The sequence below is a fragment of the Saccostrea cucullata genome, unplaced genomic scaffold (genome assembly GCF_032062105.1).
Source record: "Saccostrea cucullata isolate Sc308-1 unplaced genomic scaffold, CSIRO_AGI_Scuc_v1 ctg987, whole genome shotgun sequence".
Classification (NCBI taxonomy): domain Eukaryota; kingdom Metazoa; phylum Mollusca; class Bivalvia; order Ostreida; family Ostreidae; genus Saccostrea; species Saccostrea cuccullata.
The window spans coordinates 221,254-233,630 of record NW_026925310.1 but is presented as its reverse complement, the minus strand read 5'-3'; the positions used below and the strand labels follow the sequence as shown (position 1 = coordinate 233,630).

Sequence of the window (12,377 nt, the reverse complement as noted above, 5' to 3'; positions counted from 1 at the left end):
AACTATAGTTTACGGTTTGTAAACTATAGTTTACAGTCGAAAAACCTAGTTTGTTAAATGTGAAACTAGGTTTATCTCATTTTTGTGAATTTGGCGTGCCATATATATGGGTTAAAAACTTAATTATTACCGAAACAAGACAGTGCCTGTGATGCGATAATATGGTCGATATTAGCACACTTCAAATATTTCAACATGTTGCGTTTTTATGAAAAATAGTTCTAACTTCTGCCCCGTAGGCATAGCTAACTAGGCCTACGTAATGCCAGAATTTTTTTTTTGGTAATGTTATTTTTTCTGCAGTATTTTGTACAAATATTAAATTATGACGCGATCGATTACTGGTATTTTTAAAAAGAACGAAAACTCTGCAAACTGTTCAACTTCAAAACGAAAGTAAAATCCAGACTGAGTAGAAAACTATCAACATGGAGAAGTCAAGAGTAAAAATTTAGATCTATGATACAATTAGGCATAACTAGGCTAATATTCGTTGTTTATACCAGCCTGGTTGTGTTCACCTTCATCGTGTTCATGGAATAATTCTAAAGGTGCTCATATAGGAATTGGACTGCTATCTGATGGATTGGCATTACTCTGTTTTTTGGATTGTCCTTATTTTAAAGGTATGTATAAAGATATTGTGTAGAAAGTTTGAATGAAGCGCTGGGACATCTGATCATGTTAGGTATTGTGACAGGGTTAGGTGTGTTGCACAGGCTCGGGCACCAAAGTAAAAGACTGTAGTAGGCCTAATCACTGTTGAGCTTTTAGAATTGACTAAGAATCTAAAACAAATTAAGGTCAAGGCCCTGGGATCATGAAGCATCTTAAGCTTAAGTCAAAAAATTTCTGTTGCACTAAAATGTTGTGGAAATCAAACTGACCAAAATCAAACTGCATGTTTTCAAATATATTAATTATTTTACAAAAGCGGTGTTATTTGCAATATTTAGAGATTTATTCAATAAATAATAAATATTTTACAGGAGATTGACTTTTTGACTGAAGTCTAAGTTTGTTTCATGATCCTGGGGCAAGGACATTATATAATTGTCTAGGGAATATATATCATTGATATCATATTTAGACAGAAATTGGTAAGGAGAAAGGCAGAAGATGCAAAGGACCAGAATATGGAATTTGAACCAAGCTAAACCAGATACTCGGGGTACCAACTGAGCAATCTGGCAACTTGAGTGATTCAACCCATATGTGACCACCATCCCTCCTTTTGAAGGTCTCTGGCCACAAAAGGTCCCCCATATGACATCTCCAGGAAATGTCTCATCAGTCATTATCTTTTCATATGTATACAGAGTGTAATAGCAGGAGAGGAGAAAAATGTGAAAGACAGACTGGGATTTAATACTCATGCAGTTTGGGCCCCTGAATCTCCTATCAGGTGCTTTACCAACTGAGCTATCTGGCCACCAGCAATTGATCTAATCTCACTGCCACAATCCTCCCTCCTTAAAATGTACATCCCCCCAAAACCTCTGAAAACATCAACAGAGGCTCTTCCTTGGCAGGTCTTTTACCTGTCACTTCTGGGTAATGACATAGCACCATTTGTAAAACAAAATGTGTAAAAGGAAATAAGATTGACCAGACTTTAGAATTTGATTCCCAGTCAAGCCATACATTTTCCCCTTTCCCATTACAAACTGATGGAATGATTGAATGAACATTTCATTCTTGAAGTTCGCTTTATGTGAATTTCTTGCAATGTTTCTTGTCTTTTAAAACACTCTATATAATACATCAATAAACCCAGAAAATAGTTTCACTTTTTTTGTGTGAAGGAGCGAAGGAGAATCATAAAGTGATATAAGTATATTATTCAGTTTCCATGTGTACAGCTTGACAGAATGAGTCATTATTTTTGGGAGTACATGTGTATCTTAAGTGCTCAGTCACAAAAGTACATGTAGATCAGTTTAAGTAGTTTATAGATTTAATATTTTTACCAATTTAGGTTTATTTAAGGAATAACTTTCTTATTTTTCGAATTCATGAAGTGATCAATGGATTGGCTTGTGTGATAATTTACATAAACGCCGAAGGTGTTTATGCATAAAATTATCACACAAGCCAATCCATTGATCATCTTCATGAATTCGAAAAATCTGACAGTTATTCCTTATATTTACATGCTTTGATTCCGCCAATCCACGGGCTCCAAGCCTGCTTCTCTCTAGGTGTTGTCCCGCCCTGCACTTGGTTTTTTTGGAATCGCGCCAAAACATTCATGAGGAAATAAATTACATTTACAATTGGTAATTTTATCTCGGACAAAGACATTGGAAATGTAAATATTTATGTATAATATGTTTTAGTCTCGTTTTCCCCAGACTCTCGCTCTCGAGACTTTGCCCGAGCGAGAGTCTGGTTTGATTCCTATTTAATTTTTGTAACCAGTAGAGGTCGCTAAACTGACTAACAAGATGTCGACTCCCATGAAAATACATGTGATAATTTACTTTTTAAACAAAGATATGTGCGTTTTTTGTTCCTTGTAAAGCAGACAGAGGTATTTTATTATAAAACCAGATAAAAGTAAAGGCGCAGCCTCTGACTTTTCAAAGAACACAGATCTTAGCATCGAAGAGAATGTATCAGCCAATGAAAATCCATACCGATTTCTCGGTAAGCCTCGATTTGAAATTACAAACATTAAATAGGAATCAGACCAGACTCTCGCTCGGGCAAAGTCTCGAGAGCGAGAGTCTGGGGAAAACGAGACTAAATATGTTTATTTGTATATATTTACATTTGCTGTGTTTTTCTACTAAACCATTTTTTGATTTAAAACGCATTTTTGTGTATACTCACGCTTAGAAATATAGACTTTGACACTCATGCCGAATGATGTCATAATAAGGCTACAGAGACAATTAGGATCAAAACTGAGTCAACTAAAGCCCCCTCATGACAACACTAATGGAAGGCAGACAGAAATTCAAATAATGAGTATATTTTGAGTGCTTTAATTTTTAACCTAGTAAACTGTAAATGTAAGGGATGTTTATAAGTTTATTGTGAATTATCGGTGTGTAAATCACATGGACTTGCACATAGTCATTATTTTTCATGAAGCGCTAGAATGGCACCTGCTGACAAGTCTGTGTTACTAACACACCAATAACTCACACAAAACTTAAAAACGTAACATTCCTTAAGTATGTATATTGTTTTATAATTGTATATAAAAGTATTCAAGCAAAATAACTTATACTTTGTAGTTTACCTTGGGTGAGCACTGTAATGAGACATTAAATACAGTGAGAAATGTTTCTTCTTGTCCACTCAATAAAGAAGAATGGCAGGCTGCAGCAAAGAGAATGGACTGCAGCAAGATAAAGATGACTAAAAACTGTGAAAATGTCACATACCACTGCTTACGACATGCAGTTACTAAAAAAATGGTGGAAGTATGCACAGTTCCTAGAAATTTGAAGGGTAATTTAATATGGATATATAATATTATGTATATGGAATATCATTTGCATGTTTTGCTTTTACATGTACAAGTAAATGCATGTGTTCCTGTATTTTATGTAATATATAGCAAAGAAAATTTTGTCATAACTATATATCTGTTTATTGACAGGTGAAAGGCATTTTCAAAAATAGCATGAATAATAAATCATATATTTGATTAAAAAAAAAAAGATAATTATTGATAAGCAAAACTATGAAGTGAATCAAGTTTAATAATACTGTACATGATATGAAGTTCCATAATGCAACAAGAGCACTGCAAAGCAGAGCATCCCCTTGCAAAGAGCAAATCTTAAATCGAGACAGCAATTGATCCTAAAGCAAATTTTGTCACTTCCATGTCACACATCACTAATTGGCTTACCAAAGAACATATATATTAATTTATTGCATTACTATATCTCCTCCAACTTTGTTGCAAGGGGATAATAATAACTTAAGAGTATTCTAAGGAATGCAAATGTAGCACTTGCTTTAATATCTTATAAGGAACAAACAATTAAGCTCACATTGCCAGTGTGGTCAACTTTTCATTTGCTAGACTGGCTTTTGGGCTGATACTGGAGATTTGGGTTGATACTGGGAGCATATGCATGCATTATTTCATGATTACTTTCTATTTATTTATATGTTTTACGAAATATATCTGTTTTGTATCTTGAAATTCTGACTTTATACTGCAATTGTCAGCCAACATTTTTATAATTGTAATTATATATGAAGATAAGTAATTTGATCCCCAATTATTTATAATCAACTAACCAAATGCATTAATTACTAGCATATGTAAACTTTACCAGGGTAATTAGCAAATTAAACTGTTCATCTAAGTGTATGAGTTTTAAGATGGACACTTTTCTTTCCTAGGATTCTGTCCACATTTTTATGAAGATCAACCATATGTGAGAGATGATTATAAGAGGGATTGCAGCAGTAGCAGCATGTGTCTCCCATTTTATAGTTCAAAAGATGCTTATAACTGTAAGTGCTATAAAGCTTTTGCTTTTTACATGTTTAATCTGAGCTACCACAAAATGTTTAATATGTAAGTTTGTGATTTTTCCAACTTTTGCATTGTTTGCTATGGTCAGTCAGAATTACAGAGACACTGGTTCTCAGAATATTCCAAGAATCATCAGGTTTTGAAAATGAAATATTTTTTAATAATTTTAGCTCAAACAAGATGTGTTTGTGAAACACTGATGCCCAAGTATGGCAGCTTATGGCGAGGGTTTAATTCTCTCAAATGCATGTCAAATTCCAAGATAAAGAGGTCAAAAGTGTTGTTACCCAAAGGAAGGTCTTGTTTCAAAGAATACACCTGTGAAATATGAAAGCCCTAGTTTTAACAGTTCAAAAGTTATGACCAAGGTTAAAGTTTTTAAAAAGTGGGTCAAACTCTTAGAATACAGTCAAGGTAAAAAAAATAATACCAGCTGAAAGGTCTTGTCACATTGAATACACTTGTGAGGGATTAAAGCACTAGCTCCAAATATTCAAAAGTTATGGCCAAGGTTTAAGTATGGTATTTTTTTTTTTTGTAAGGTTGGTCTGGCTGGTTTTAGCAAATTAAACTGTTCATCTAAGTGTACCTCCAAGATCTTTTGATCCGGGGGCATAAAAATGTCATGTTGTATTTGAATAATAAACTTAAAAGCATTCTACAGTCTGAAGAAAAAATATCAATTAAAAAGGGTCCCTTTACTTTCATTGATTTTGAAATTGTCAGAAGATATTAATTAATTTCAGATTCAGCTTGTTATAATACTAGCATTCCAACAACTATTTCTTCTTCTGATGTATTAAAACCAACAAGTGTCACCACAGTTCAAAATATACATGTATCAGCTGATGGAATCTCTAAAGAAACAGGGAAGAGTAACAAGTAAACCTTACATTTTACTTTTCATTTTTGTTTGTGAGGCATTGAAATATTGTATTTCAGAATCTTATTTGCAATATTTTTAAAATGTCTTTAAAAAAACTCTTTTTAAAAGATTTTTAATTTTTTTTTCATTTAATTAGCACATGGATATGGATTTTACTTGTTGTTATATTCTTACTGATAGTGGTGGTATACATTATTGCTGTGGCTTGGGTGACAAAAAGTAAAAGAAAATCTGTAAGGGAAGGTAGGCAATGTTACACTCAGTTTTGTTAACCTATCATTAAATGGGACTAAGGCATCAAAAGCAAATTGAAAGTGGTGGTAGTGGGGGGGGGGGGGGGCTAAACCAACAAAAAAGGTAAATCCCAATTTTCAATGCTTATATTATGTCTATCTTTGCAAAAAAGTGTGGGTGGGCTAGCCCCCCCCCAAAAAAAATGAATTAGAATAAATTAAATTCTATTTATTTACTGATCTATTCTTGACTTTTACTCTTCTTTTTCAGCATTATGTCTCCATCAGCATATCTTCGAAGGTAAGGCTTTGAGTTTGACTTTTAGCTCACCTGAACTGAAAGTTCGAGCGAGCTTTTCTGATCACCTGTTTATTTATCTGTCTGTCCAGCTGTCCATTCATCAATAAAGTTTTCACATGTTTAACCATGTTTAACTTCTTCTCAAGAACCACTGGACCAATTTTAAGCACTGTTGGTACAAAGCATTCTCGGGAATCCAAGTATTCAAGAGAATTGATGTTAAGTTCTGAGTGTAGTTAATCTAGGGGAAATTTAGACAACTGGTTTTTATCTATCACTAAGAATCTAGAGGAAAAACTGTGCAAATAGTACTTTACTCAGTCCCCTCTGTAGGTAATTTATAAGCACTGTGATTTACCATCAGACAGAGTAAAAGGAAAACCTATATATCAAGTGTAAGTACCTGATCATACATATTATCACATAGGAAATATCTTCAAAATATTCCTCTCAATAACAACTAAGCCATTATTAAGGTCTTCCGTTTCCAACGGAAGACCTTCTACTGATTCTGAAGATTAAGATTATTAAGGTCTTCCGTTTCCAACGGAAGACCTTCTACTGATTCTGAAGATTAAGATTATTCTTATTATTCTTTTTTTTTTTTTCTTCCTAGACGCCAACTTTGAGGCCTCGTATCTCGCTCATTTTTTAATGGATTTTGTTCAAATTTTCAGACATTATAGACAGTAATAAACTCTATCAGAATGCTGTCAATAATTTCAAAAAGTCACTTCCGGTTTTGAGTTATTTCCCTTTAAACGAAAAATTATAGGCTTTCATTTCCAGACAAAGGCTCAGAGACCACTAGAGCTGGAGCAGAAATTTTACTGGTTTTAGATAACAGAAGGATTGAAGTTGTGCACATCGGTTTTTGTTTTTCGATTTCTCTATTCAAAATGGCGCAATACAGGGGTCAAAAAAATAGAATGCCTGAAAGAGCGAAAATTTACACATGTTTTCCTTTTTATCTTGAAAACTAAAAATATTTTGTTAAGACATGTTGAACAAAAGTTGTGCATAATTGCTAGGGCTTTCATTTAATACTAAAGAAAAGGGGCTGGCCCCTAAAATAAGGGATCTCTGGAGCTTGAAAGTTTTTGCTTTATAACTCAAAAACGGTAAATATTTCGATCTAGATATTACGAGCAAAATTGTTCTTTAACACCCTTTTGATCTGATAGGAATGTTTATTTGTTCGAATATACCGGGGTTATTGCATAATATACAGTCGAAAGCAGGTCAGGTAAACATGTAGCGTTTTCATTCGGCAAGTAAATCTGACCTCATCATGTGTATAACTTGCTGTAAATAATATACCCTACGGTATTTTATGTTGATTTTCTTCAAAATAAGGTTTAAACGTGTTTTATGATTAACTATTAAATCATGGATTACAACTACTTTTTCTATTTTTCTTTATAAAATTTAATTAGTTTTATAGTGAACACGTCTTTAAAAGCGGAAGATATAAAATCCACCTTTCTACCTTTATCATTGTAACAAACTATATAATTAATCTTAAACTTTATACATTGAATAATTCACGATCATTAGTTGTATACATATTACGATCCCATTGTTCAGCGAGATGTTTTACAGTTATGTAATCATAGCCGCAAATCCCACGCTGTCGATCTAGGTCACGAGTGTACCAGGCACCTGTGGACATAAACAAAGCAAGTGTTTGTGATTGTATTAGACCATTGTGTAGAAAGACCTAACAATTAATAGAAAACTGTGTTTTTAATTACATCGCGATTCAATAAGATTATTTTACCCATCTTTCATATTTAATCGTAATTCCAAACACTGGTGCATAAAATCATTTTGAACTGTGTTTGCTTTCTTTGGCCTGTTCTCGCAAAATAAACAAAGCAAGTGTTTGTGATTGTATTAGACCATTGTGTAGAAAGACTTAACAATTAATAGAAAACTGTGTTTTTAACTACATCGCGATTCAATAAGATTATTTTACCCATCTTTCATATTTAATCGTAATTCCAAACACCACATGAACACTGGTGCATAAAATCATTTTGAACTGTGTTCGCTTTCTTTGGCCTGTTCTCGCAAAATAAAGAAAAAAAACTCTATTCTGTGTTAATGTATTTTATTTCAATTGTAATTGAGAAGGGGCTTCGGCAAATAATTATAATTAGTGATGGATAGTGATAGGTAATATTGTATATGTACGTTTTATTTTTACCATGATCACTCTTTTGTTTCTCCATTTACCGGGGTATCATTTTTTTAAAGATTAAATAAACATTGAACATAAAAAGTAATTTATAATATACTATTGTTCACGTATTTGTAATACCGGTATAGCAAACAGGTTATATCCAGCTTTGTCGCTTTGTGTCTAAAGTTGTGTTGCCCGGTGTAGCATAATATTTTGATACCGCGATATATTGAACCCGGGTTAAAAATATCGCATAATATTTTGAACCCGGGTTCACTTTTTCGCTGCGATATATTGAACCCCCTTATAAAATATTGAACCCCTACCTTTTTCATGTAAGAGGTAGGGGGTTCAAAATATTATGGCCATAATATATTGAGTCCCCCTGCTCATTTTATTTTAGAGGGAGGGGGTTCAAAATATTATGGCCATAAAATATTGAGTCCCCCTGCCCTTTTAATTGAAGAGTGTGGGGGGTTCAAAATATTATGGCCATAAAATATTGAGTCCCCCTGCCCTTTTAATTTTACAAAGAGGGGGGTTCAAAATATTATGGCCATAAAATATTGAGTCCCCCTGCCCTTTTAATTTTACAGGGAGGGGGTTCAAAATATAATGGCCATAAAATATCGAGTCCCCCTGCCCTTTTAATTTATTAGGGAGGGGGGGTTCAAAATTTAATGGTCATAAAATATTGAGTCCCCCTACCCTTTTAAATCATGAAGGAGGGGGGTTCAAAATATTATGGTCATAAAATATTGAGTCCCCCTGCCCTTTTAATTTAAGAGGGAGGGGGTTCAAAAATATTATGGCCATAAAATATTGAGTCCCCCTGCCCATTTAATTTTACAGGGAGGGGGGTTCAAAATATTATGGCCATAAAATATTGAGTCCCCTGCCCTTTTAATTTGAAGGGAGGGGGCTTCAAAATATTATGGCCATAAAATATTGAGTCCCCCTGCCCTTTTAATTTAAGAGGGAGGGGGTTCAATATATTATGGCCATAAAATATTGAGTCCCCCTGCCCTTTTAATTTTACAGGGAGGGGGTTCAAAATATAATGGCCATAAAATATCGAGTCCCCCTGCCCTTTTAATTTATTAGGGAGGGAGGGTTCAAAATTTAATGGTCATAAAATATTGAGTCCCCCTACCCTTTTAAATCATGAAGGAGGGGGGTTCAAAATATTATGGTCATAAAATATTGAGTCCCCCTGCCCTTTTAATTTAAGAGGGAGGGGGTTCAAAATATTATGGCCATAAAATATTGAGTCCCCCTGCCCATTTAATTTTACAGGGAGGGGGGTTCAAAATATTACGGCCATAAAATATTGAGTCCCCTGCCCTTTTAATTTGAAGGGAGGGGGCTTCAAAATATTATGGCCATAAAATATTGAGTCCCCCTGCCCTTTTAATTTAAGAGGGAGGGGGTTCAATATATTATGGCCATAAAATATTGAGTCCCCCTGCCCTTTTAATTTTACAGGGAGGGGGTTCAAAATATTATGGCCATAAAATATCGAGTCCCCCTGCCCATTTAATTTGAAGGGAGGGGGCTTCAAAATATTATGGCCATTATATATATTGAATCCCCCTGCCCTTTTAATTTAAGAGGGGGACTCAATATTTTATGGCCATAAATTTTGAACCCCCATTCCCTGTAAATTTAAAATTTAAAATTTAAAAGGGCAGGGGACTCAATATTTTATGGCCATAATATTTTGAACCCCCCTTCCCTGTAAATTTTAAAAGGGCAGGGGACTCGATATTTTATGGCCATAATATTTTGAACCCCCTCCCTCTTAAATGAAAAGGACAGGGGGCTCAATATTTTATGGCCATAATATTTTGAACCCCCCCCCTCCCTGTTAATTTGAATGAGTAGGGGGACTCAATATTTTATGGCCATAATATTTTGAACCCCCTCCCTCATGAATCAAAATGGCAGGGGACTCAATATTTTATGGCCATAAATTTTGAACCCCCATTCCCTGTAAATTTAAAAGGGCAGGGGACTCAATATTTTATGGCCATAATATTTTGAACCCCCTCCCTCTTAAATTAAAAGGACAGGGGGATTCAATATTTTACGGCCATAATATTTTGAACCCCCCTCCCTCTTAAATTAAAAGGGCAGGGGGACTTAATAATATATGGCCATAATATTTTGAACCCCCTCCCTCATAAATTAAAAAGGCAGGGGGACTCAATATTTTATGGCCATAATATTTCGAACCCCCTCCCTGTAAAGTTAAAAGGGCAGGGGACTCAATATTTTATGGCCATAATATTTTGAACCCCGGGTTCAATATTTTATAGGGGGGTTCAATATTTCGCAGCGATATTTTGAACCCGGGTTCAAAATATCGCGGGGTTCAATATATTATATGACACCGGTCCTCGTTTACAAGCACGTGGTTGCAGAGAACAGTGGGCATATATGAAAATCCATTGTGTTCTCCGATAGTTACAAATGGAAAATTGGGTTTAAAATATGTCGTTTCTTTCATATCATTTCATTTCACTCTATTTCAGCTTGTTTAAATCAATCGTAATCGCTTGTACATTTATTCATTGTAAGTTTTATGTATTTTGATAGCCGAATAAACACTAGCTTGGTTTGCAATACCCCCCCCCCCCGTTTTTATCGAGGTGGATATTGTTTTATGAATATTAAACTTACATGTACGCATGCATGGTAGTTGTAAGTGGAGGTGACGTTTCTAATTCACGGGAAAACATCCAACATTAAATTGAGCACTTTTGAGTATGCAGTTATTTGCTACTAAACTTTAAAATGTTATTGTACAAAAATAATATACTTTTTCGTTGAATAAACAGAATATCTCAACATTGCACGATTTGACATGCTTGTACATGTTCAGTCGATGTCAGTATAAATATACATGAATGCACTTTTGCCTAGAATAACGGCCAAAATATATACATCCAGAGTTTAAGAATACGATTTTTAAAAAATTGAAAATTCGTTAATGCTATTTATCATTAACCAGTATCTCGACGATAAAACATCAATTTTAATTCTTTACCAAACGTCCTCCCGGTCAGTCATTGTTAATGTTGGTGACATGAAATGTAGATACTAGGGTCTCAGTAAATAATTTCACCTTAATTATCCTCATCGTCATTCGGTGTTTTCATCATTAGAAATAAATTGTTTGAGGACGTCTTGTTTTCTCTTCTCACATTGGTAACGCGTAGGAAAAAGTTTTTAAACAAAGCAAACGGCATTTTACAAAAAAGGAAAACGAGAAGAAAAAAACGTGTCTATTTAGATTAAAAACACAACGCATCAATTTGTATTTGATTAATCCACATACGTTTTTTTTCCTTCTCCCATGCATTTCGACTATACGGGAAAAAAGGATCAGCAAATCCTTTGGTAATATTGAAAGAAAGGTGTTGTACCTTCAAAAGACACTATATCCCACAGGCCTTTAGATCGCTTAGAAAAAAAAATTGTGTGTATTTTTTTTCCAACACCTCAATTTTTTTTTCTAAGCGATCTAAAGGCCTGTGCTATATCCGAACAGTTATTACAGAGACTACCAAATATATCACGGCGTCCCTGAAAGAATTATTTTTAAATATTTCAAGAAATTCTAATTTAGTTCAAAGAAAGCCACGCTGTTGTATACAAACATTCCAAAAATAATCTTTCATGTTTCATGGACCGACACGTGGTTAAATTTCCTCTCATCACTATAAGTACCCCCCCCCCTTTAACATGTTTAAAATGAATATACAATGTCTTCCTTCTGAGCCGAGAATGTTAGTTGGTTGATTTGTTTTTGTACATGCGTATATACATGTAGATTAAGGCTGGTGTTGAATTCCGAAAGAAAGTCACAACCTATTTTTTTATGTAAACCAATAATCATTCTATGCCCCGCCATGAATATGGCTTGGGATATAAAGTTTGTCATGTCGGACGTCTTCCATCCTGCCTTATCTCCTTCCATCACACTTTGCCTGGTTCACCCTTTGCCTTTAGCTAAGTTCAAAGCTCAGTTTCAAACAAACTAACCAAGATATTTTTAAAAATAATCAAACTTCATACACAGTATAGCTGCAGAAAAAAAAATAACAGACAGGAGAGTTGTACTGAGCCACCCACTGAAAAAACCGGTCATACTAAACAGAGTACGCTAGTACATATGTACGATAGAAGACTTTAGAGTAAGCTAGTAATAACTGTATATTTATTGCGGAAAAGTTTTTGAAATATTTCTTCAAACTGAAAGC

General features: G+C 34.4%; 1 protein-coding gene across 1 annotated transcript; it reads left to right on the top strand.

Annotated features, from left to right (window-relative positions):
• Nucleotides 1-371: 371 nt before the first annotated feature.
• LOC134268579 (uncharacterized) lies at nt 372-6,067 on the top strand. The gene is made up of 6 exons (XM_062750842.1): nt 372-626; nt 3,246-3,462; nt 4,372-4,485; nt 5,254-5,389; nt 5,530-5,636; nt 5,898-6,067. The coding sequence occupies exons 1-6, from the start codon at nt 582-584 to the stop codon at nt 6,032-6,034; spliced, it is 756 nt and encodes a 251-aa protein (XP_062606826.1). The 5' UTR covers nt 372-581; the 3' UTR covers nt 6,035-6,067.
• Nucleotides 6,068-12,377: the final 6,310 nt, after the last annotated feature.

Bases quoted from the DNA above. Each gene is read 5' to 3' on its own strand.
- LOC134268579 (XM_062750842.1), top strand. From the start codon at position 582: ATGGATTGGCATTACTCTGTTTTTTGGATTGTCCTTATTTTAAAG. The intron at 627-3,245 runs GTATGTATAAAG...TATACTTTGTAG, and splicing joins GGATTGTCCTTATTTTAAAG to TTTACCTTGGGTGAGCACTG. The intron at 3,463-4,371 runs GTAATTTAATAT...TTTCTTTCCTAG, and splicing joins AGTTCCTAGAAATTTGAAGG to GATTCTGTCCACATTTTTAT.